The 23912-nt window shown below is 38.1% G+C and overlaps 1 protein-coding gene across 7 annotated transcripts in view; it reads left to right on the top strand.

The window, feature by feature from the left end:
* The window catches only part of BCAS3 (BCAS3 microtubule associated cell migration factor), a 679070-nt gene that overhangs the window by 98537 nt on the left and 556621 nt on the right, over positions 1 to 23912 (top strand). For all 7 annotated transcript variants that reach the window (XM_017539912.2, XM_017539911.2, XM_017539919.2 and 4 more), the window contains exon 7: positions 11725 to 11797. In XM_017539912.2, the coding sequence (XP_017395401.1) occupies positions 11725 to 11797 (73 nt within the window). The remainder of the gene's footprint in view (positions 1 to 11724; positions 11798 to 23912) is intronic.

Genomic DNA, 23912 nt, shown 5'->3' with positions numbered 1-23912 from the left:
TGAATGGTTTCACCATGGCAGAGTTGCCAGAAACAACACAAAATATGTAAAGTTTGATCTTCTGTGTTGCAGCACCATGTTTAGTGCCTTGTGTATATTATCTTTTTACAACAGTACTATGTGGCATATTGGTACTTATCCCCATTTTACAGATGAGAGGATTGAAACACTAAGGGATTAAATGCATTAGCCTTTATTAATAATTTTGTTTACAATTTTCAGCAGATGAGTTGATCATGTATTTTTTTTTTTTTTTGACAGTAGCTTTTTCAGTGAATAAGAGTAACAGAAAAGAATTCTTGTCTAGCTTTGAGGTTTATATGTAGCATTTAGTACTACAAGAATTTGGACAAGTTATTTAAACTCTCTTAAGATCACTTTACTCCTCTATAAAATGGAAGATTTTTATTTGGTGCTTTTTAAGGTCTGATGAGTCTAAACTGTGAAAGAACACAGGAGGCTGATCATCAAAGTGAAATAGAAGGTAGCATTAAAGGTTAAGGGATACCTCATATATTTAACATTCAAAAAATCCTGTCTTTAATATAGTTTAATAAACTTTTTGGAGTCACTGTGGAGGCTAAAATATACACACATATTTTAGACATTTAAGACAAATGGCAAAGATGTCTTTGGCGATCATATTTAGTTTAAACAGTTCAAAGTAGTACGATTTATGTCTTGTTTCTCCTTTTTGGCAGGTTGGTTGGTGGTTCCTGGAGCCTCTCCATCTGCTTTCCTGTTTCTCCCTCTTTATCTCATCTTCCACTTCATCTCTCTTCTCTGTCTCAAAAAATTGCTCACAATTTTCTGTTTAGATAAGAAATAACTGAGAGTATTATTCAATTCATAATGAAGATTATAGAAAATTTGGTAAGAAAATAGAGTTTTGTAGCACACAACATTGACAGAATCTAAAAATTTACACAAAATTTATTGATAATAGAATCAAACTTTATGGATAGAATACAGATTTGCAAAATTTGACTGCATCTTGAAAGCTCACATTGAGAGAATATATAAGTTAAACTCAGGAAGGAAAAACTGATTGAATCAAATCTATCTTAAAAAATAATTTCAGTAAAATAAAAAATGAAGCAGAAGACTTGGAAATGGTTTAAATGGTAAATTTAGTTGTTAAGTGGAATTCTAGAAAATATTTTTCTTAGTGAAAATTGATTAGTTTTAGCATACTTTTGCATAAAATCCTTACATTCAATATATAATCCTTAACTTCAAAAAAGTAGAGTTATTTCATTATCAGTTGGATTTTTATTTGCTTCTGGGTCTATTTTTGGACCCAGGCAGAAGCCATTTCTATTTTATGTCTTGAAATCCTTAAGGCTGATATCTGAGCTTAAACTCTTTGGTTTAAATGAGTTTACAATGGTGTGTGTGGTGGGGGATATTATTTAACATTTTCTGACAAGCAAACGCTTTTGATGTTTTTTGCGTGGGAGAGGAGTTGGTGACTTGGTGGGCAAGCCCATTTTCATTACTTTAATTGTGCGATTTATTAGGATTTTAAGCTTTTTGTAAATGTTTTTGTGTTATAGGACAGAATTAAAAGGATTTAGAATAAAAGGAGTTTAACAAAAGGACTTTGCAACAGGATTGCAATAGTTTTTATATTTGATGGATTTGGCTAGCCGCTTTTCATTTCAATCATCGTGGTACATTCTGTTAAATGCTGTAGAACAGGTGTGTGTAACGTCATTCTCTCTATTGTACATGCAAATAAACACACAATTTTATATATAAAAAGTTAATCCGCTGCAATTTGGAGGATTATGTTATGGGAGGGTGATGACTCCATTAGGCATCATGAAGAGTACATGTTATTTATACTGCATGAAAAAACAAGCTACAATGTTCATGAGATTGTAGAATTTTTATATGGACACTTTGAGTTGTATTTATTCAAGCTATCCACAGTAAAATTATTTAAATGAACATTAAGATTTTGTTACATTGTTGTCTAACTCTGAAACAAGAATTTTTTAACTGGATAGTCTGCCTTCTATAAAGTTGGAAGTTTTTTAAAAATACTTGTTTATTGTAGATTCTGGTCTTTTCTCCTTGCATGGACTTTCTAGTAAATGTTTTTGGGGGTTATTGCCATCCCATAATGTAGGGCTTTTATTTTGTAGCTTAAAATTTTTGCTTCTTTGAATATCCATAAACTATATAAACCTGTAGTAAGTATTATGTACCTGATCTACAGAGCAAAATTTACTCGACTGATATACTTCAGTAGGTCAGTGAAAACTACTGGAATTTTTCAATTCAGGTTTGAGAAAAGTGAAACAATGACAACATTCTTGCCAGTATTATTTGCATTTTAAAAACTTGATGTTTCATTCATCAAAATACCAAATTGATATGAATAATATAGGTCCAAACTGTAAAGACCTTGTAAAGACCAGGAAGTAGGAGGAAAATAGGTATTGTTAAAGGTGAAGGTGAAATATGTAGGAGTGAAGAATTGGCTCTGTATAGATGAAGTTCATTTATAATTAATTTGGAACATAAATGTTGTGGACTGCGAGGCTGCTAATTTTTAACTTATGCTTGGATCAAAAGTCATATTGTGCACTGTGAAATTGATTTGTTTAGCAGGAGTAATGGCACACAATGTACAATAAATTATGTTTGAACAAACCTATTCTTGATGCTTTCTCAATACATAATCACAGATTTGTATAAAAGATATAGGCACTGTTATATAATTCTAAAATATTTAAATAACTGTAGAGGGTTTTATTCATAAACAGTTGTTTTTAGTGTTTTTGTTTTTGTTTTTGAGATGGAGTCTCTCTCTGTTGTCCAGGCTGGAGTGCAGTGGCGTGATCTCGGCTCACTGCAGCCTCTGCCTCCCCAGTTCAAGCCATTCTCCTGCCTCAGCGTCCTGATTAGCTGGAATTACAGGCACATACCACCTCGCCCAGTTAATTTTTGTATTTACTAGAGATGAGGTTTCACTATGTTGGCCAGGCTGGTCTCAAACTCCTGACTTCTGGTGATCCACCCGCTTCAGCCTCCCAAAGTGCTGGGATTACAGGCGTGAGCCACCACACTTGGCCTAGTTTTGTTTTTCTTTTAGAGTTGGGGATCTTGCTGCATTACCTAGGCTGGAGTGCAGTAGCTATTTCACAGGTATAATCATAGAGCACAACAGCATTAAACTTCCAGTGTAGATACTATAGTCTGGTGTCTAAGAGATGATAGAACTTATCTTAACTTAATTTTCAGTCTTAATTATTATAATCACAGTTAAAAAGTATTACAGTATGTCAAGTCACAGTCTCAGTATTTAACCATTAACCTGTTCTTTGCATTAAACCTCATTATTTTTGCAGAGATCAGTTAACATGAATTGTTAATGTTGCAAATGCTTTTTACTGACCAGGCATGGTGACTCATACCTGTATTGCAGCTCTTTGGGAGGCTGAGGTGGGAGAATCACTTGAGGCCAGGAGTTTAAGACTAGCCTGGGCAACAGAGAGAGACCTCCATCTCTCTAAAATATTAAAGAATTAGCTGTGCATGGTGGCGCATGCCTGTAATACTAGCTACCTGGGAGGCTGATGAGGAAGGCTCATTTGAGCCCAGGAGTTTGTGGCTGGAGTGAGCCACTAGTGAGCTCATGGCACCACTGTAGTAAGCCATGATGTAAGTTCATCATGTGAGCCATGACGTGAGTACACATCAGTGAGCTGTGATGGCACCACTGTATTCCAGCCTGGGTGACAGAGGAAGACACCATCTCTAAAAAACAGACAATAAAAATGCTTTTTATTACCCAGCCTAAGAGGTAATTTTGAAGTCCCCTGGCTACACTTTCCAAATATTTTCTTCTTCCTAAACCCATAAGAGTTAAGTCGCTTTCTAGCTAACTGAAATTAGTGTTTATCTTTCTTATGTATTTATGTATCCATATATCTATGGATATTTGTCCCCTCCAAACTTCATGTTAAAATATGATCCCCATTGTAGCAAATGTCAGAAATGTTGGGAGATGCTGATGGCAGCGGTGGCCATGGCAGTGGCTCCTCCTGGGCTGCATGCTCTACGGAGCTGGTGGGAGCTAGGAACAGGCAGAAGCCCCACCTCCTTCTGAGTTGGCAGGGAGGGAGCTTTGTGCATGGGCCTCATGCTGGCACCTAGAGTCCTTGCCCTGCTGCAGCTAGCATGCCTGGCTGTGAGCAGTGTCTGGACACCATGCTCCCTCGCTGACACATCCCTCACCACTCCTCTTGTTCCTGGCAGGCATGGGATCCAGCCTGGTAGTGTGAGCTGAGTGCAGCCTGCCAGGATGAGTGGGCCCAGTGTGCCTGAGCAAAACTTGGGCAGAGGTTCCAGCTGGCAAGGTGACACTCCAAGGATTCTGTAACAGTGGGGCCTGGTGGAAGGTGCTTAGGTCATGGGGACAGATCCCTCATGAATAGATTAATGCCCTCCCTTGGGAGTGAGTGAGTTCTCACTCTGTTAGTTTCCAGAATAGCTGGCAGTTAAAAAGTGCCTCCCCAGCTGTTTGGCATGTGATCTCTGCAAATGCTGGCTCCCTTCTGCTTTGTGTTGTGAGTTGAAGCAGCCTGAGGCCCTCATCAGCTGCTTAGTATTGAACTTTCCAGCCACCAGAAGTGTGAGCCAAGTAAACTTCTTTTCTTCACACTACCTAGTCTCAGGTATACTGTTATGGTGACACTAATTGTACTAAAACAATGAATGTGACTACTTAAGTTTTTAATTTTTTCCCCCCTGCCACCCTGGTGTGACTACGTTACATGTCTCATCTCAGTGGAATCATGTAATATTTATCTTTTTGTGATTGGCTTATTTCACTTACAATGTTCCCAAGGTTCATCCATGATGTTGTAGCACGTGACAGAATTTCCTTCTTTTTTCTTTACATTTTTCCATAAGTTGTTGGGGATACAGGTGGTATTTGGTTACATGAGTAAGTTCTTTAGTGGTGATATGTGAGATTTTGATGCACTCATCACCTTAGCAGTATACACTGCACCATATTTGTACCATTCCTGCATCCCTGATATGAAACCCACTTGATCATGGTGAATTATCTTTATGATATGTTGTTAGATTCAATTAGCTAATATTTTGTTAAGGATTTTAGCATCCATGTTCATCAAGGATATGGGTCTGTAGTTTTCTTCTTTGGTTATGTTCTTTCCTGTTTTAGTATTAGGGTAATGCTGGCTTCATAGAATGAATTAAGGAGGGTTCCTTCTTTCTCTGTCTTGTGGAATAGTGTCAGAAGGATTGGTACCAATTCTTTTTTGAATGTCTGGGAGAATTCTGCTGTGAATTCATTTGGTCCTGGACTCTTTTTGTTGGTAATTTTTTAAATTACCATTCCAATCTTGCTGCTTGTTATTGGTCCGTTCAGGGCATCTAATTCTTCCTGATTTAAGCTAGGAGGGTTGTATTTTTCCAGGAATTTATCCATCTCTTTTAGGTTTTCTAGTTTATATCCATGAAGGTGTTCATAGTGGCCTTGGATGATCTTTTGTGTTTCGTGTCAATTGTAGTATCTCCTGTTTTGTTTCATAGGTTAGTTATTTAGATATTCTCTCTTTTCTTGGCTAATCTTGCTAATGGTCTGTCAGATTTATTTATCTTTTCTAAGAACCAGCTCTTGTTTCTTATATCTTTTGTATTTTTTTTTTTTTCAATTTCATTTCGTTCTGCTCTTGGTTATTTCCTTTCTTCTGCTGGGTTTGGCTTTGGTTTGTTCTTGTTTCCCTAGTTCCTTGAGGTGTGACCTGAGAATATCAGTTTGATACCTTATTGTGCTGGATAGAACCTCTAGCACTCTTGAAAAACGGTGGTGAAAGTGGACATCCTTGCTTTATGTCTGACCTCAGAGGAAAAGCATTCAGTGTGTATGATGTTAGCTGAAAGATTTTGTGTTAAGTTGTATCATTTAATACCTGGAGCAACCACTTGAATTGCTGATTCTATAAGAATTTGTTTCTTCTCTGGTAGCTCTTAGAAGCTTTTCTTTGTTATCACTGTCTTGAAACAATATACTCTGATATTGGCCTGTTTCATCTACTCTGCTAGAACCTGAAGAAGCTGATAAAATCATAGTTTTTTTGTTTTGGTGAAACTTTTTGAATTATTTCTTGGGTGATTTTCTCCTATTTTCTCTGGTCTCTTTTTGGAACTTCTGTCATCTATGTATTGGAACATTGAGCCCATCCCTTTCAGTTTCTTGTGTGTGTATAAAGATGCTTTTTTCTTCTCTTGTGTTTTTGCTGTTCTGTCCGGGAAATTTCCTTTTCTTTCTTTCTTTATTATTGCATTTTAGGTTTTGGGGTACATGTGAAGAACATGCAAGATTGTTGCATAGGTACACATATAGCAGTGTGATTTGCTGCCTTCCTCCCCATTACCTATATCTGGCATTTCCCCCCATGATATCTCTCCCCAACTCCCCACCTCCTGCTGTCCCTCCCCTATTTCCCCCTGACAGACCCCAGTGTGTGATGCTCCCCTCCCTGTGACCATGTGTTCTCATTGTTCAACACCCACCTATGAGTGAGAACATGCGGTGTGTGATTTTCTGTTCTTGTGTCAGTTTGCTGAGAATGATAGTTTCTAGGTTCATCCATGTCCCTACAAAGGACAGGAACTCATCATTTTTTATGGCTGCATAGTGTTCCATGGTGTATATGTGCCACATTTTCCCTGTCCAGTCTATCATCGATGGGCGTTTGGGTTGGTTCCAGGTCTTTGCTATTGTAAACAGTGCTGCAATGAACATTTGTGTGCATGTGTCCCCTTATAGTAGAAAGATTTATAATCCTTTGGATATATACTCAGTAATGGGATTGCTGGGTCAAACGGAATTTCTATTGCTAGGTCCTTGAGGAATTGCCACACTGTCTTCCACAATACTTGAACTAATTTACACTCCCAGCAACAGTGTAAAAGTGTTTCTATTTCTCCATATCCTCTCCAGCATCTGTTGTCTCCAGATTTTTTAATGATCGCCATTCTAACTGGCGTGAGATGGTATCTCAATGTAGTTTTGATTTGTGTTTCTCTAATGACTAGTGATGATGGCATTTTTTCATATGTTTGTTGGCCTCACATATGTCTTCTTTTGTAAAGTGTTTGTTCGTACCCTTTGCCCACTTTTGAAGGGGCTTGTTAGTTTTTTTCTTGTAAATCTGTTTTAGTTCTTTGTAAATTTTGGATATCAGCCCTTTGTCAGATGGGTAAACTGCAAAAATTTTTTCCGAATCTGTTGGTTGCTGATTCACTCTAATGATTGTTTCTTTTGCTGTGCAGAAGCTGTGGAGTTTGATTAGGTCCCATTTGTCTATTTTGGCTTTTGTTGTCAATGCTTTTGGTGTTTTGGTCATGAAGTCCTTGCCTATGCCTATGTCCTGAATGGTTTTGCCTAGATTTTCTTCTAGGGTTTTTATGGTGTTAGGTCTTATGTTTAAGTCTTTAATCCATCTGGAGTTAATTTTAGTGTAAGGTGTCAGGAAGGGGTCCAGTTTCTGCTTTCTGCACATGGCTAGCCCGTTTTCCCAACACCATTTATTAAACAGGGACTCCTTTCCCCATTGCTTGTTTTTGTCAGGTTTGTCAAAGATCAGATGGTTGTAGATGTGTGGTGTTGCCTCCGAGACCTCTGTTCTGTTCCACTGGTCTATATTTCTTTTTTGGTACCAGTACCATGCTGTTTTGATTACTGTAGCCTTGTTAAATTTGTCTCTGATTCTTGTGTTGAGTTTAAAAATAATATATACCTTCCTGTAAGCCCTGCACTTTGGGAGGCCAAGGCAGGCAGATAACCTGAGGTCAGTAGTTTGAGACCACCCTGGCCAAAATGGTGAAACCCCATCTCTACTAAAAATACAAAAATTAGCTGGGCATGATGGCACGTGCCTGTAGTCTCAGCTACTTGGGAGGCTAGGGCAGGAGAATCGTTTGAACCTGGGAGGCGGAGGTTGCGGTGAGCCGAAATCGGGCCACTGCACTCCAGCCTGTGCGATAGAGCGAGACTCCATCTCAAAAAAAAAAAATATATATATATATACACACACACACACACACACACACACACACATACATACATATACACACACACACCTTGTTTTTATCATTCTTCAAGAGCTATCTTTTATTCTCCAAACCTATTTTTTTTATTGTATTCTTATTTTGTTTCATGTCTGCAGTATATTCTCTTACATCATGGAAATGATTAATGACAATTTTTAATTTTTAATGTGTTCTTCCTGTGTAGTATTACTTTCCAAATGACTTAATCCTTGACTGTTTACACATGATTGTCAGTGGCAAACTGAAAGGCTAATTGAAACACTGCATATCTGTTTGTTGACTTTTTTTTTTTTTAAATGGAGTTTCACTCTTGTAGCCCAGGCTGGAGTACGATGGCATTGTCTGGGCTCACTGCAAACTCTGCCTTCCAGGTTCAAGCGATTCTCATGCCTCAGGCTCCTGAGTAGCTGGGATTACAGACACCTGGCTAATTTTTGTATTTTTGGTAGAGATGGGGTTTCACCATGTTGGCCAGGCTGGTCTTGAACTCCTGACCTCAGGTGATACACCCGCCTCGGTGTCCTAAAGTGCTGGGATTACAGGTGTGAGCCACTGTGCCTGGTTTATTTGTTGACTTTTAACTTTATTGTGAGGTGCTTTGGTTGTGGTGTTTGTTTGTTTGTTTGTTGGAACCCTCTGATGGATAGTATATTTTAGTCTTTCCTCTTGGACTTGTTAGCATGTCCCAGAGAAGACTTACAAGTGCCCACCGAAATAAAAGATAAGGTTCTGCCGCTAGTGTCCTGGAAGCACTGTGGGAAAGGCGACATGAAGGGTGATGAAGGCCTGTTTCAGTATTAAGTGTTAGTGTTGTCATTTAATCTTCTTCATTTTTTTTGTTTTGCATTCACCTATACACAGTGTCCTTTTGTCTGTCTCTAGAGAGTAACCTTTCAGGTTTGTGCTGGGAATGGGGAAGGTGAGTTGCCTAACAAGGTAAAGGTCTTAGTATTAATGTGTTTTTCAGATAGCCAATATCAAACCTAGTCTTCTTTATTTTAGCTTCATCTCCCATCAAATCCAGTACCTGGTATTATCAGTTATTGTGACTTTAAAGATTCTGCGAAGTAAAGTAATTTGTGTCAGGTTTTTCCCCACACAGTACCTTGAACTTTTACTTAATGATTGCTAAGTCAATCATCAGTCTTCTATTTCCAATATTTGTTGCGGTTATATATTTTTAAGTCAATTTAATTTAATATTTTTTTCTTAGAATTTTCTGAAGGTATAAAATGAAATTAATGTATTCAGTCTACCATCTTAACTCAGAAGTTGAAATAGCCATTTACTTGTTTCTTAGGCATTTACCTTCTTATTTAAAAAACAAAGGAAAATATTTTGGGGGAAATTTATATATTCACATGGTTTGAAAATGAAAAAGCTGGCCAGGCGCGGTGGCTCAAGCCTGTAATCCCAGCACTTTGGGAGGCCGAGGCTGGTGGATCACGAAGTCAAGAGATCGAGACCATCCTGGTCAACATGGTGAAACCCCGTCTCTACTAAAAATACAAAAAATTAGCTGGGCATGGTGGTGCATGCCTGTAATGCCAGCTACTCAGGAGGCTGAGGCAGGAGAATTGCCTGAACCCAGGAGGCGGAGGTTGCGGTGAGCCGAGATCGCGCCATTGCACTGCAGCCTGGGTAACAAGAGCGAAACTCCGTCTCGAAAATGAAAAAGCCTAAAGTATATAATGAAAAGTTTCTTCTGCCGAGCGCAGTGGCTCAAGCCTGTAATCCCAGCACTTTGGGAGGCTGAGGCGGGTAGATCACGAGGTCAAGAGATCGAGACCATCCTGGTCAACATGGTGAAACCCCGTCTCTACTAAAAATACAAAAAAAATTAGCTGAGCATGGTGGCGCGTGCCTGTGATCCCAGCTACTCAGGAGGTTGAGGCAGGAGAATTGCCTGAACCCAGGAGGTGGAGGTTGCGGTGAGCCAAGATCGCGCCATTGCACTCCAGCCTGGGTAACGAGAGTGAAACTCCGTCAAAAAAAAAAGAAAAGTTTCTTCTATAATTTTTTTCATTTTCCCTCTCATAAGTAACTATTAACAATTTTTTTTATGTATCCTTGTGGAGTTCATATATGCATGTATGCAGGTCCTTTTTTCTCTTCATAAAAACGGTAGTATATTACTCTCTATCTTCCTATTGTGTGTATTCCTTTTTTCCCCACTTCAAATCTTCTATCTTATTACATGTTTTTACAGAGTAATTCATTCTGTTGTTTTGCAGTGGTAGGAAATATTCCATTATAAACTTGAATTTTTCTATCTTTTGGTATTATAAACAATGCTGTTGTGAATAATCCTATATACAATTTATTTCTCTCATGTCTGAATATATATGTAAGATGAACTCCTAGCAATGACTTATTGGATTAAGGGGTATTTGTATTTCAATTTTGATTAATATGATGAGAAAATTTTGTCAAATTTTTGGATTTTTTGAGGAACTCTTAAATAAGTGTCAATGTGTATAGTTAAATTTAGTTATATAGTCCTTTCCTATCACATTTAGTACTGGTATTATCAATTATTGTGGCTTTTAAAGATTCTGTGATGTTGCTATTTAGTTTGCTAATATTTTGTTAAGGATTTTTGCAATTATGTGTTTCAATGGGAATGACCTATTACTTTACAATTTTCTTGTCCTGAACTACCTTTATTTAGTTTTGACCTCAAGATTATACTAGTTTTAGGTAATTAGTTGGTGGGGTATGGAATAGTTTTTTGATCTCATGGAGAATGTATATAAGATTGAAATTGCTGCCAATTAAAACATTAAAAATATGCTGGTTCAGGTTGGGCATGGTGGCTCACGTCTGTAATCCCAGCACATTGGGAGGCTGAGGCAGGTGGATCACCTGAGCTCAGGAGTTCAAGACCAGCCTGGCCAACATGGTGAAACCCTGTCTCTACTAAAAATACAAAAATTACCTGGCATGGTGGCATGAGGCTGTAGTCCCAGCTGCTCGGGAAGCTGAGGCAGGAGAATTGCTTGAACCTGGGAGGTGGAGATTGCAATGACCCAAGATCGTGCCACTGCACTCCAGCCTGGGTTACAGAGCGAGACTCCATCTCAAAAAAAGAAAAAAATGCCGATTAACTTAAAAAAATTTTTTATTTTTTATTTTGAGATGGAGTCTTGCTTTGTCACCCAGGCTGTAGTGCAGTGGCACGATCTCAGCTCACGTTATCCTCTGCCGCCCAGGTTCAAGCGATTCTTCTGCTTCAGCCTCCTGAGTAGCTGGGACTACAGGCAGTCACCACCACGTCTGGCTAATTTTTTTTGTATTTTAGTAGAGACAGAGTTTCGCCATGTTGAGCCAGGATAGTCTCAATTTCCTGACCTCATGATCCGCCCACCTCAGCCTCCCAGAGTGTTGGGATTACAGGCGTGAGCCACTGTGCCCAGCCTGATTAACTTTTTAAAATAATTACATATATAATATATAATGGTAATATATAGTAGCTTTTCTACTTTTTATTCAGTAAATTATATAAATTATATCAACTTAAAAATGAATATTTTTCTTTTTCAAGTATTTTGAAAGCATGAAAATAGTGGGAAGTATATAATGATATTTCTCAAAGCTTACAGTTTATTTTATCCTCCCTATCAGGTGCTCAAAAATGTGATAACTTTGCTGAAAAAAGACCCCTCCTTGGTGTTTGTAAGAGCATTGGATCTTCTGGGTAAGGAAATTTAAAAAATTCTTTGCATCGCCTATTACAAATTTGTATTATTCCAGAGGGCGAACTTTGATAAAATCTTTGGAACCATAAGATTAAGCTCTCATAAGAGAGAAGAAGGAGGAAGTAAAACATATTTAGGGTTTCCTGTGACTCAGTCACTAAACTGCTTTCTCTGCTGTTTTTTCATAAGCAGAGTGATAGTAGGAGCCAAAATAAAGCCAGGAATAGATTAGAATATACCCTCATGTTGAGAAAAATATTTTTTAGTTTAGTGTTTCTAATATGGCCACTTATCGTGGCCTTTTTACACTGGATTAGAAGTTACCACTGGGCGGTAATAATAACATTTTTATTATATAATAATTATTATTAACAGTAAATGACATTTATTGATACTATAGCATGTGCCTGACATTGTTCTAAATGTTTTTCATGAATTTTCTTTTTTATTTCTTACCATAATACTGTGAACAAATAGAAATATCTTTCCAGTTATTGCATTTTCTCAAATTGAACTTCTAGCTTCAGGGAAAGCTGGGAAATGATTAAGGTTTTGTTAGTAAGGAAAATGATCAAAATGGATATTAGGTCGGCTACTAGCAGTCTCTGCCCCATGCTTTCAGTAAATAGTGTACACTTCAGATTATGTGGCATTGGAGAAGGGAATGACATGTTAATAATATAACATTGTAGCTATAAATTAACCTAATAATAGGTGAGGAGTTATTAGGTTTCAAGAGGTAAATATATGACTCAAAAGTGTGTGTGTTTGCTGTCTCATTTAAATGTCTCTCTCTGGGTACGGTAATTTAAAAGAATAAAGATTTTTTTCTCAATACTACTACTGCTACTGCTACTACTACTACTACTAATGCTACCAAAAAAAAACCCAAAAAACAAAAAACAAACACATGGGTTAGGTCATGGAGTCTTGATTATTGTTTCCTAATGGTATTGTTTGACTTCATAGGCTACAAGACACATTTCTTCAAGTGTAGTTTTTTTTTTTTTTTTTTTGAGACAGATTCTCACACTGTTTCCCAGGCTGTAGTGCAGTGGCATGATCTCAGCTCACTGCGAACTCTGGCTTCTGGGTTCAAGCAATTCTCCTGACTCAGTCTCCCAAGTAGCTGGGACTACAGGTGTGCGCCACCGTGCCCAGCTAAGTTTTTTGTATTTTTAGTAAAGACTGGGTTTCACCATGTTTGCCAGGATGGTCTCTGTCTTCTAACCTCATGATCTGCCCGCCTCACCCTCTCAAAGTGTTGGTATTACAGGTGTGAGCTACCGCGCCTGGCCTCAAGTGTAAATTTTTTGAGACATAAAGCCTTTGAGAATTTACTGTATACTCAGCACTTTGCCAGGTATAGGATAAGGATGCAAAATCATGAAAACCCAGTTTCTTTCCCCAAAGACTTACGAATGTGGCTGAAAAGAAAAAGTACAACACATGCAAAATAATTATGAAATAATGACGCATGATAGGAATTCAGAGAAGGGAGAGCTCGGTGTACATGAGTTAATGAGAAAAAGCCTCATGGAGAAGGAACAGCATAGGTTAGATCTTAAGGAATGAGAAATATTGCAGCAGATGTAAAAGAGTAAGAAGGACTGCCAGAGTAGTTTGTAATATAGTAGTGGAAGAGAAACTGAAATAAATACATTTAAGAATGGTAAGAGTTTGTGGGCTGGACGTAGTGGCTCACGCCTGTAGTCCCAGCACTTTGGGAGGCTGAGGCGGGCAAATCAGTTGAGGTCAGGAGATCAAGATCAGTCTTGCCAACAAGGTGAAACCCTGTCTCTACTAAAAATACAAGCATTAGCCCAGTGTGGTGGCATGCGCCGGTAATCCCAGCTACTCGGAAGGCTGAGGCATGAGAATCGCTTGAACCCAGGAAGCAGAGGTTGCAGTGAGCCAAGATCGTTCCACTGTACTCCAGCCTGGGTAACAGTGAGACTGTCCCCCCCCCCAAAAAAAAGGCCAGGTGAGGTGGATCACACCTATAATTCCAGCATTTTGGGAGGCCAAGGCAGGCGGATCATGAGGTCAGGAGCTCGAGACCATCCTGGCTAACACAGTGAAACCCTGGCTGTACTAAAAATACAAAAAATTAGCTGGGCATGGTGGCACGTGCCTGTAGTCCCAGCTACTCAGGAGGCTGAGGCAGGAGAATTGCCTGAACCCAGGNAAAATTAGCCGGGTGTGGTGATATGCGTCCGTAGTCCCAGACTGAGTCAGGGACAGGAGAATCAGGAGGCTGAGGCAGGAGAATCGCTTGAACCCAGGAGGCGGAGGTTTCAGTGAGGTGAGATCCTGCCACTGCACTCCCACCTGCCGACAGAAAGATACTCTGTCTCAAAAAAAAAAAATTGGTAAGAGTTTGTGACTTAGATTTAATGGCATCTGCAAAATAGGTGAAAATAACTATTGCAGTACTTGGAAACTCACCCAAAGGCATATAATAATCTGAAAAGTGTTTAAGCTTGAGAAACTGCTAATCTTTGCACAACCACAGTGGGAACCTGTGGCATTCATGCCTGCAGCTGCTCTCATCCCACTCTGTGCTTTCCCTCTTCTAAGTCTGGTTGGTTGATTAGTTGGTGTAGAGGATCTTCCAGGGTGAGAAAGGTTGTGAAGACTAGTACCTTACCTGCTGTGCTTGGAAAATTCTCACTCATCTCTGAGTGGCAGGCGTTGCATATGCCTACCAGCGTTGTCTGCAGAAATTACTGTTTTGGTGGCATGTGTGCTTTGAGAGCCAGTGGCTCTTTCAGCCTAAGATAATGATTAGCTGTGGATGCAGAGGAACCATGAAAAAGGGTCCAGGGGAAAGAAAAATCTGGGTAGATGTGCAGATCCTTTGGCAAAGGAAAACAACTTTTGTTGACTTGGGGTATTTGAGCAAATCCTCTGTTGAATAATTGGCTACCAACTAAGATACATAGATACATGGCCAGACCCTGAAAGTCAGGCTTTAAAGTAAAGCAGGAATAAAAGAAATAATAAAACTGAGCAGAGAAGTCAGCAACTAGCACATTGTGGAAGAAGACCGATTTCATAGAATCCAGAGTTGTTATACCATAGTTTATAAAATGTCTATTTTTAAATGTAAAATTATGACACATGCCAAGAGACAGGAAATTGTGGCAGTGATCAAAAGGCAGACAATAGAAATCATAGCTGATTGTCTCCAGATGTTAAATTTTACAGACAAGGATTTTAAAGCAGCTGTTATAAATAGGTTCTATGACCTAAATAAATTATGTATAAAGAATTAAAGGAAAGGGTTATAGCAATAATTAAAAAAATAGAGAACCCCAACAGCAAGTTAGAATTTATATAAAACTCTGTTCTGCTTTTTAAAAAACTCAGATATATAAAGGATACCTGGAACTCAAGTGCCATCAGTAATCCATGAGCTGATACATACATACATACATACATACATATATACAAACAGTTGAGTCTATGACAACTGAGTTTGTGTGTTTGTTTATTTTAGAGACAGAGTCTCCCCTTGTCACCCAGGCCCAGGTACAGTGGTCCAGTCATAGCTCACTATAATCTTGAACTCCTGGGCTCAAGAGATCCTCCCACCTCAGCCTCCTGAGTAACTGGGACTATAAGTCATGACACTATGTTTGGCTAATTAAAAACAATTTATTTTATGAGCTTAAGATCTCACTATATTACCCAGGCTGGTCTTGAACTCCTGGCTTCAAGCAATCCTCCCATCCCAGTCTCCCAAAATGTTGGAATTATAAGTATGAGCCACCACACCTGGTCCAATTGTATTTATTCTCATTTTATGCAAGAAGAAGCCAACAGGTTCAGTCACACAGTCATGGACCCAGGCTTCTGCTTGACCCTCAAGCTATGTTCTTTCCAGTAACCATACTATTTGTCATTATGGAGGGCAGTCTTTCATATATACACAGGCATGTTCCATCTACTGACTGTGTTAAGGGTGCCCTAACCTCAGGTTTAGATATTTATACTTTTCTGACCAGCTATTTTCAGAGGTAACAAATATTTCTTAAAAAAAAAAAAAAAAAAAAGAGTACGAGGTTAGGTTAGGAAAAATTAAGCAATTTGTTTATCCCTTCCAGAGTACCTAGGACTACAGGTATGTGCCACCTTGCCTGGCTAATTTTGTGTGTCTTCTTTTGAGACATGTCTGTTAAATGTGTGTTGCCCACTTTTTAGTGGGGTTGTGTTTTGCTTGTTGAATTGTTCCTTATAGATTTTGGGTATTAGATATTTGTTGGATGCACAGTTTGTGAATATTTGTGAATCTGTAAATATTCACAAAAAATATATTCACAAACTGTGCATCCAACAAAGGTCTCTAGATTGTTTGCTCTGTTGATAGTCTCTTTTGCTGTGCAGAAGCTCTTTAATTTGTTCCCAATTGTGTATTTTGTTTTTTATACAGTTGCTTTTGAGGACTTTGCCAAGGCCAGTATCCAGAATGGCATTTCCTAGGTTTTCTTCTAGGACTTTTATAGTTTAGGGAGTTCTTTCCCCATTGCTTGTCATTGTTGACTTTGTTGAAGATCAGATGGTTGTAGATATATGCAGCTTTATTTGTGGGTTCTCTTTTCTGTTTGGTCTCTGTGTCTGTTTTTGTACTGGTACCATGCTGTTTTGGTTACTGTAGCCTTATAGTATAGTTTGAAGTCAGGTAATATGCCTCAGCTTTGTTCTTTTTGCCTGGGATTGCTTTGGCTATTTGGGCTCTTTTTTATTCTGTGTGAGTTTTAGAGTAGTTTTTTCTAATTTTGTGAAAAGTGACATTGGTAGTTTGATAGGAATAGCATTGCATCTATAGATTGCTTTGGGCAGTCTGACCTTTTTTAACAATACTGATTCTTCCAATCCATGAGCATAAAATGTTTTTCCATTTGCTTGTATTTTCCTGATTTCTTTCAGCAGTGTCTTGTAGTTCTCCTTATAGGTATCTTTAACCTCATTGGTTAGATGGTATTGTGTGTGTGTGTGTGTGTGTGTGTGTGTGTGTGTGCGCGCGCGCGCACGCGTGTGTGTGTACCCATTGCAAATGGGATTGCATTCTTGATTTGACTCTCAGTTTGGACATTATTCATATATAGAAATGTTACTGATTTTTCTATACTAATTTTTTTAATCCTGAAACTTACTGAGTTATTTATTAGTTCTAGAAGCCTTTTGGTGGAGTATTTCAGGTCTTCCAGTTATACAATCATATTATCAGTGAAGAGAGATAATTTAACTTTTTTCTTATTTGAATGCCTTTTATTTCTTTCTCCTGCCTGATTGTTCTGGCAAATGGTAGCTTCTTAAGAGAGTTTTTGTGTTTGACATATATTTTGATGTAGTGTTTCTGCACAAGTAAAGATACTTTTGTCATTTTAGTATGTTTGACATATACTACTACATAGCCATTTAGCTACTTAGAATTTTTCAGGGTGGAAAAGGACTTCCCTGATTTTATTTCTTCATTTAAACACATTGTTTAATGAACTCAAGGGAAGTCTCCTTTACATGATAGCAGTAATAGAAGAAGAACATGGCTATTAGAAAATTGTGGTTGCTAATTTCAGGAACACTATTATTTAAAAGTCCAGTGCCAACTTATATCTAATGCAAAGTAATTTCAAGAATGGGCAGGTTCCCTCCCTCACTTCCAGTTTCTTAAATAAAGTAATGCAGGCAGTTGATAATGTAGAACAGAAGATGTAAGTCCTTCCAAAATAGTTTAAGTTAATGAGACTCAAGTTTATAGGCATAAATATAGGCAATACAAGGAACCATTTAGGGAACCAATGAAAAGTCTGAAATTAATAGAGTAGGAGAATTCATAGTTACTAGACAGCAGATAGAATAGCGACTGCCTCAAATGGAGATGGAGAAAGTCACACATAATCATGCAGTGGCTGCTTAGAGACATTCTCCAATTTCACGTGTACCTTGAGAATGTTGACTTTATCTTGCCCATCTTTTTGTTTTTTTTCTTGGTATTAAGCACATGCCTTATATCTAGTAGACCTTAAAAAAAAATATATATATATATATATATTTTTTTTTTTTTTTTGCCTAAGTGAATTTTAGGAAGCTTGCTATACTAGTAGTTACACTCTTCATTTACTTTCTTAGTCTCACTTTTTTATGATTGAGAATATCTCTTAATCTAAGAAATCATATGTACTGTACCTGGGTGTTTACATTTTCATAGCCAGCTGGGTAGAAAACCTTAGGACATCCCTTCATTTCGAGAGAAATGGGATGTGCAGGTTGCTCTCTGTCTCGCTGGCACATGCTTTGTTGAGCACCAGGTGGTTTAGACTTTGTCAGGTTGCTTATATTCACAACTAATACTGCCTATTAAATTATTCTTGGGAAAATTCAATAAGATTTTCTTTTGATGTATAACTTTTTTTTTTTTTTTTTTTCTTCTTTTCTTTTCTTTTGTTGAGACAAGGTGTTGCTCTGTCGGACAGAGGAGGCTGCAGTGCAGTGGCACGATCTTGGCTCATTGCAACCTCCGCCTCCCAGTTCAAGTGATTCTCCTGCCTTAGCCTCCTGAGTAGCTGGGACTACAGGCATATGCCACCACGCTCAGCTAATTTTTGTATTTTTAGTAGAGACGGGGTTTCACCATGTTGGCCAAGTTGGTCTTGATCTCCTGACCTTGTGATCTGCCTGCCTCAACCTCCCAAAGTGTTGGGATTTACAGGCTTGAGCCATTGCACCCAGCAAACATTTCATTTTTATAATTCATCATTCCTTTTCAAAGAGGAGGGGAATTGTTATGGAAAGTGTCAATCAAAGTCAAAATAAAAATATAGAGATGAATCTGTGCAAAACATTTTATTTGAGAATGTACATAAAACTGAATTGCAATTTGGGGCACATAAACAGATTGGGGTGGTTTTTGACATGTCTGAAGAACAAAGAAAAGCTTGGGAAATTGGAGAAATGCAACACATTGTTTTAGAAGAAAGCTCATTGGCACTAGAGTGGCAACAGTGGAGTCACGGCAGTTCGTTTCAGCAGTTACTAGTTATAACTGATCTTAGGGTTATAGCAGGCAGTTTCAGCAGCTGGGCTTTAGAGCTAATTTTTGGAGCAGGTGCTATGTGCCCCAGGTGCTTTCCCCCACTGGCCTCTTGACTCTGATTTGCTTGGGTAAGACAAAAATGACCCGATTTGTATAATTAGCTCTCAGAAAATAATCCCAGGTTGTTCATATTTTATCCTTTAATAATAAATACATTGCTCCTAGCCCAAAATTTAGCATACTGTCTCTTTCTGCATTGATGACAGTTATTAAAATGCCATTTATTTAGGTATTCTAGTGTTTTGTTGTGTTTTGAGAGATCATACCATAATAATTCCAGATAAGTCATTTAAGCTCTTGGAAAGGGGTAATGTTTATTTTGCCACTGATCCAGAAACTAAGGCAGTGTCTTATGTAATAATGTCAGAAAGGGAGGAAGCCAAAGTTTATTGTGTGTTACATGCTAAACATTTCCCAGAATGTAGCTATTTATGGTTAGGATCTTGTTGGCTACTATGAATAATAGCAAATGAATAATATTATTCAAAAGCTGACTGCAGACCTTGAAGAATATTTAATATATTATGATCACATTATACACATTATCTGAAAATATAACCTTTATGTAGAGAGAATCATAGACTATGAGAAGTGGAAAGAACCTTGAAGATGATGTAATTTCGCTGCCTCGTGTTATAAATGAAGAAAGAGGTTAAATGTTTGTCCAGAGGTTCCCATCACACACCACTGTGGTGGGGAAAAACTCTTGTAAGAGTGAGAGAAAATTTCTTCATCTCAATTGGTTAGGAATCTCTTATCTCTTGTTATATAGGCATTCTATGGCCATTGTTTCCAAGACTGGATTTCAAGAATCAGAAAAATTAAAGTCTTTTGTTTGAAAAAATCATAGTTGACTGTCAGGTATTACTTTGAATTTACTTTGAGAAAAGCAAAATAATCTTTTTTTTTTTTTTTTTTTTTTCTAATTGAGATGCAGTCCCAATCTGTCACCCAGGCTGGAGTGCAGTGGTGCGACCTTGGCCCACTGTAATCTCCACCTCCTGGATTCAAGTGATTCTTCTGCTTCAGCTTTCCAAGTAGCTAGGACTACAGGTGTGCACCACCAGGCCTGGCTAATTTTTATATTTTTAGTAGAGATGGGGTTTCCCCATGTTGGCCAGGCTGGCCTCAAACTCTGGGGCTCAAGTGATCTGCCTGCCTTGGCCTCCCAAGGCGCTTGCGCTGGGCTGAGAAAAGCAAAATAATCTTAATAGCTAAATAGGAGGAATCACTTAATTTCAAAATCGACTGTTTATTAAATAGAATACAATTCACAATATTAATATTTTTCTGTCATTATTACAAACTGGCAAAAACATCATCTTGGATTGGCAGAAGTCCATGGAGTGGTATTTGGGAACCAGTTTCATAAAGCTGCAGTTGTTAGGTGGAGATTAAGTGCAGTGTCACCATCCTGAGGTGGTACTGCATTGACTTTATTTCATTGTTTGTCTAATATAAACAAGGGTTATAATAAAATGATTAGAAGTAGAGGGAGATTGCTTGGGATAATAGGTATGTGACTCTTCTTTTTGTTGTGAAATATCCCAGAACTCATATATGATACTTGATGTTTTCAATTTTGACTGATTTTTGTCAGTTTTGTTTGCAAGGTCTGACCGGTGTTATTTCCATAGGCACCAAAGTAGATTTACAACATTTCCCAGTCTTTGCTGCTCATAGACATGGGCTCTCCCAGCAGTTCCTTGGCACCAAATCCAGACACCAGGTCTTTCATTTGCCCATCTGTCTGGCATTTTTCAGGCTTTCTGTGGGTATCTGGATTTTCTTCTAGCTCTCTGCCATGGCTCTGTGGCTCTCTTTTCTTCTCAAAGAAAGGGTTTTACATCTTTGGTATACTTTTTATGCTGAGAGCTGCTGCATTGGCATAGAGACCTTTTTAATGGGATGGGTTAGCATACTAGGGGATCCAAGAACAGAGATGATTCGTGGGCCTCTGGGTTTTAGTATTAACTTAGAACCACGAAGACCTCAGTGCATGCTAGATATGATCTCTGTTTATCTGATTATGGATATAGGCAATCTTAGGGAAATAAGATGACTTTCCTGTTACTTCTGTTTAATTTTTGTCATGTGGCTTAAGGTTATTTTTTATAATATGTCTTAAAATGTTAACATTGTCTTTGATAAACAGGAGTCGCTGTACAAAATATTAATTATGTACATTTTTCATGACCCCAATTCACTTAATTACTTAAAGCAAATTTTTAGTTTTTGTGTGGTGGTAAGGCAAGGGGCCAGAACATTACACACCTGACTCACACTTAATACAGTTTAAAACACATGCTCGAGAGAGAGATCCAAGATGGCTGATCAGTAGCAACTCGGGATTGTAGCTCTCAGGGAAAGCGCAGAGAACGAAAGGACGCCACACTTTCAGACGAATTTTTGTTGCTCACGCACCAGGAGATTCCCAGCGGAGGAGCCCCACGGGTCGCCAGTGTGACTCTTGTGGCCAGCGAGGTGGTTTTGCCGCTGTGTTGGTGCTGCGGTTCTTGGTGCAGAGTCAGAAAAGCACCATCAATCTTAATGCCGCTGTTTTGGCTGGCGCAGTGGGTTGCTCAGATTTTAGCGCTGGGAATCAACAAGTTACGTCCACTCAGAAACCCAATTATAAAGAAGGTAATTACAAAGACCACAGATGGATAAATCTATAATGAAGGGAAGAAATCAGCCTAAAAAGGCTGAGAATACCCAAAATCAGAATGCCTCTCCCTCTACAGGGGATCACAGTTCCTCATCAACAAAGGAGCAAGGCCTGATGGAGAACGAGTGTGTTCCATTAACAGAAGCAGTCTTCAAAAGGTGGATGATAAGAAACTTCTGGGAATTAAAAGAACTTGTTCTAACCCAATGCAAAGAAACTAAGAACTTTGAAAAAATGTTTGATGAAATGTTAACAAGAATACACAATTTAGAGAGGAATATAAGTGAATTAATGGAGCTGAAAAACAACACGAGAACTTCGCAAAGTATGCACAAGTTTTAACAGCCGAATTGATCAAGCAGAAGAAAAGATATCAGAGGTCGAAGACCAACTTAATCAAATAAAACGAGAAGACAAGATTAGAGAAGAAAGGAAATAAAGGAACGAGCAAAGTCTCCGAGAAATATGGGACTATGTGAAAAGACCTAATCTATGTTTGATAGGTGTACCTGAATGTGACGAAGAGAATCAATCCAAGCTGGAAAATATGCTTCAGGATATTATTTAGGAAAGCTTTCCCAACCTAGCAAGACAGGACAATATTCAACTCCAGGTAATACAGAGAACACCACAAAGATATTCCTCAAGAAGACCAACCTCAAGGCACATAATCGCCAGATTCACCAGGGTTGAAATGAAGGAGAAAATACTGAGGGCAGCCGGAGAGAAAGGTCAGGTTACCCATAAAGGGAAGCCTGTCAGACTCACAGCAGATCTCTCAGCAGAAACCCTACAAGCCAGAAGAGAGTGGAGGCCAATATTCAACATCCTTAAAGAAAAGAACTTTCAACCCGGAATTTTACATCCAGCCAAACTAAGCTTCATAAACAAAGGAAAAATAAAATCTTTTGTGAACAAGCAAGCACTCAGAGATTTCATCACCACCAGGCCTGCTTTACAAGAGCTTCTGAAAGAACCACTACACATAGAAAGGAACAACCAGTATCAGCCTTTCTAAAAAATACCAAAAAGTAAAGAGCATCAACATAATCAAGAATTTACAACAACTAATGGACAAAACAGCCAGCTAACATTAAATGGCAGTATTAAACTCACATATATTATTATTAATTCTAAATTTAAATAGACTAAATCCCCCAATCCAAAGACACAGGCAAAAAAAGCCAAAACCCATCGGTATGCTGCATCCAGACCCATCTCACATGCAAGGATACACAAAGACTCAAAACAAAGGGATGGGGAAAGATTTACCAACCAAATGGAGAGCAAAAATAAATAAATAAATAAAAAGCAGGAGTTTCAAGTTTTGCCTCTGATAAAATAGACTTTAAAGCAACAAAGATCAAAAGAAGCAAAGAAGGATATTACATAATGATAAAAGGATCAATGCAGCAGGAAGAGCTAAAGATGCTAAATATATACGCACCCAATACAGGAATACCCAGATATATAAGACTTATAAAAAGACTTAGACTCCCACACAATAATAGTGGAAGACTTCAACATCAGTATTAGACAGATCGATGAGACAGAAAATTAACAACGATATTCAGGATTTGAAATCAGATCCGGAACAAGTAAACTTAATTAACATTTATGGAACTCTCCACTTTAAATACACAAAATATACACTTTTATCAGTATCACATCACACCTATTTATAGGTTTAAATGAAATATTGGTTAGCTGCTTGGTAGTTATTTTCTTCCCTCATTTTTTTTTTTCATTTCTCATACCCATTTTTAGACTGCATTCTAGCCCGGGCAATAAAGCAACACCCCCGTTTTCTCTCCGTCTTCCTCTTCCTCTTTCTTCCTCTCCTTCATTTTTTTAAATTCTTTTTTTCTTTCTTTCTCTCTTTCTTCTTTTTTTTTTTTTAAAAAAAAGAAAAAGTATTTATGAAAATCAGGTACTTGGCTACAAAGAAATTTTGCGCAAAAAAAAAAAAAAAAAACCACATGCTCAACAAATCTCAGTGGGAGATTAAGAGTTGTCTGTTAGTGTCAATGAATACACACATTGTCAAATTATAACCATAGGCCCGTTGTTTATGTATTTATTTATTTTAAACTGTAATATTTAAGCTATGGACACATCTAATGAGTGTGTGAGATTTTATTTGTGGACTTTGTATATTTTCTTGTGATATTGAAATTGGTACAAATCTCAAATGGTTTACCAAAATGGTTACGTGCACGTGACCAAATCAAAGGAATGCTGGTTTAATTTCTTAAAGAATCGATGTACTTGCTGTTTGATATATGTTGTATTCCTGAAAATTTGTGCTGTTAGGGCTCTTGCTGGAAACAGATAACATACTCAAAGT

Source organism: Cebus imitator, unplaced genomic scaffold (genome assembly GCF_001604975.1).
Source record: "Cebus imitator isolate Cc_AM_T3 unplaced genomic scaffold, Cebus_imitator-1.0 Scaffold121, whole genome shotgun sequence".
Classification (NCBI taxonomy): Eukaryota; Metazoa; Chordata; class Mammalia; order Primates; family Cebidae; genus Cebus; species Cebus imitator.
The sequence above is the reverse complement of the archived record's forward strand: the minus strand, read 5'-3'. Positions and strand labels throughout refer to the sequence as shown.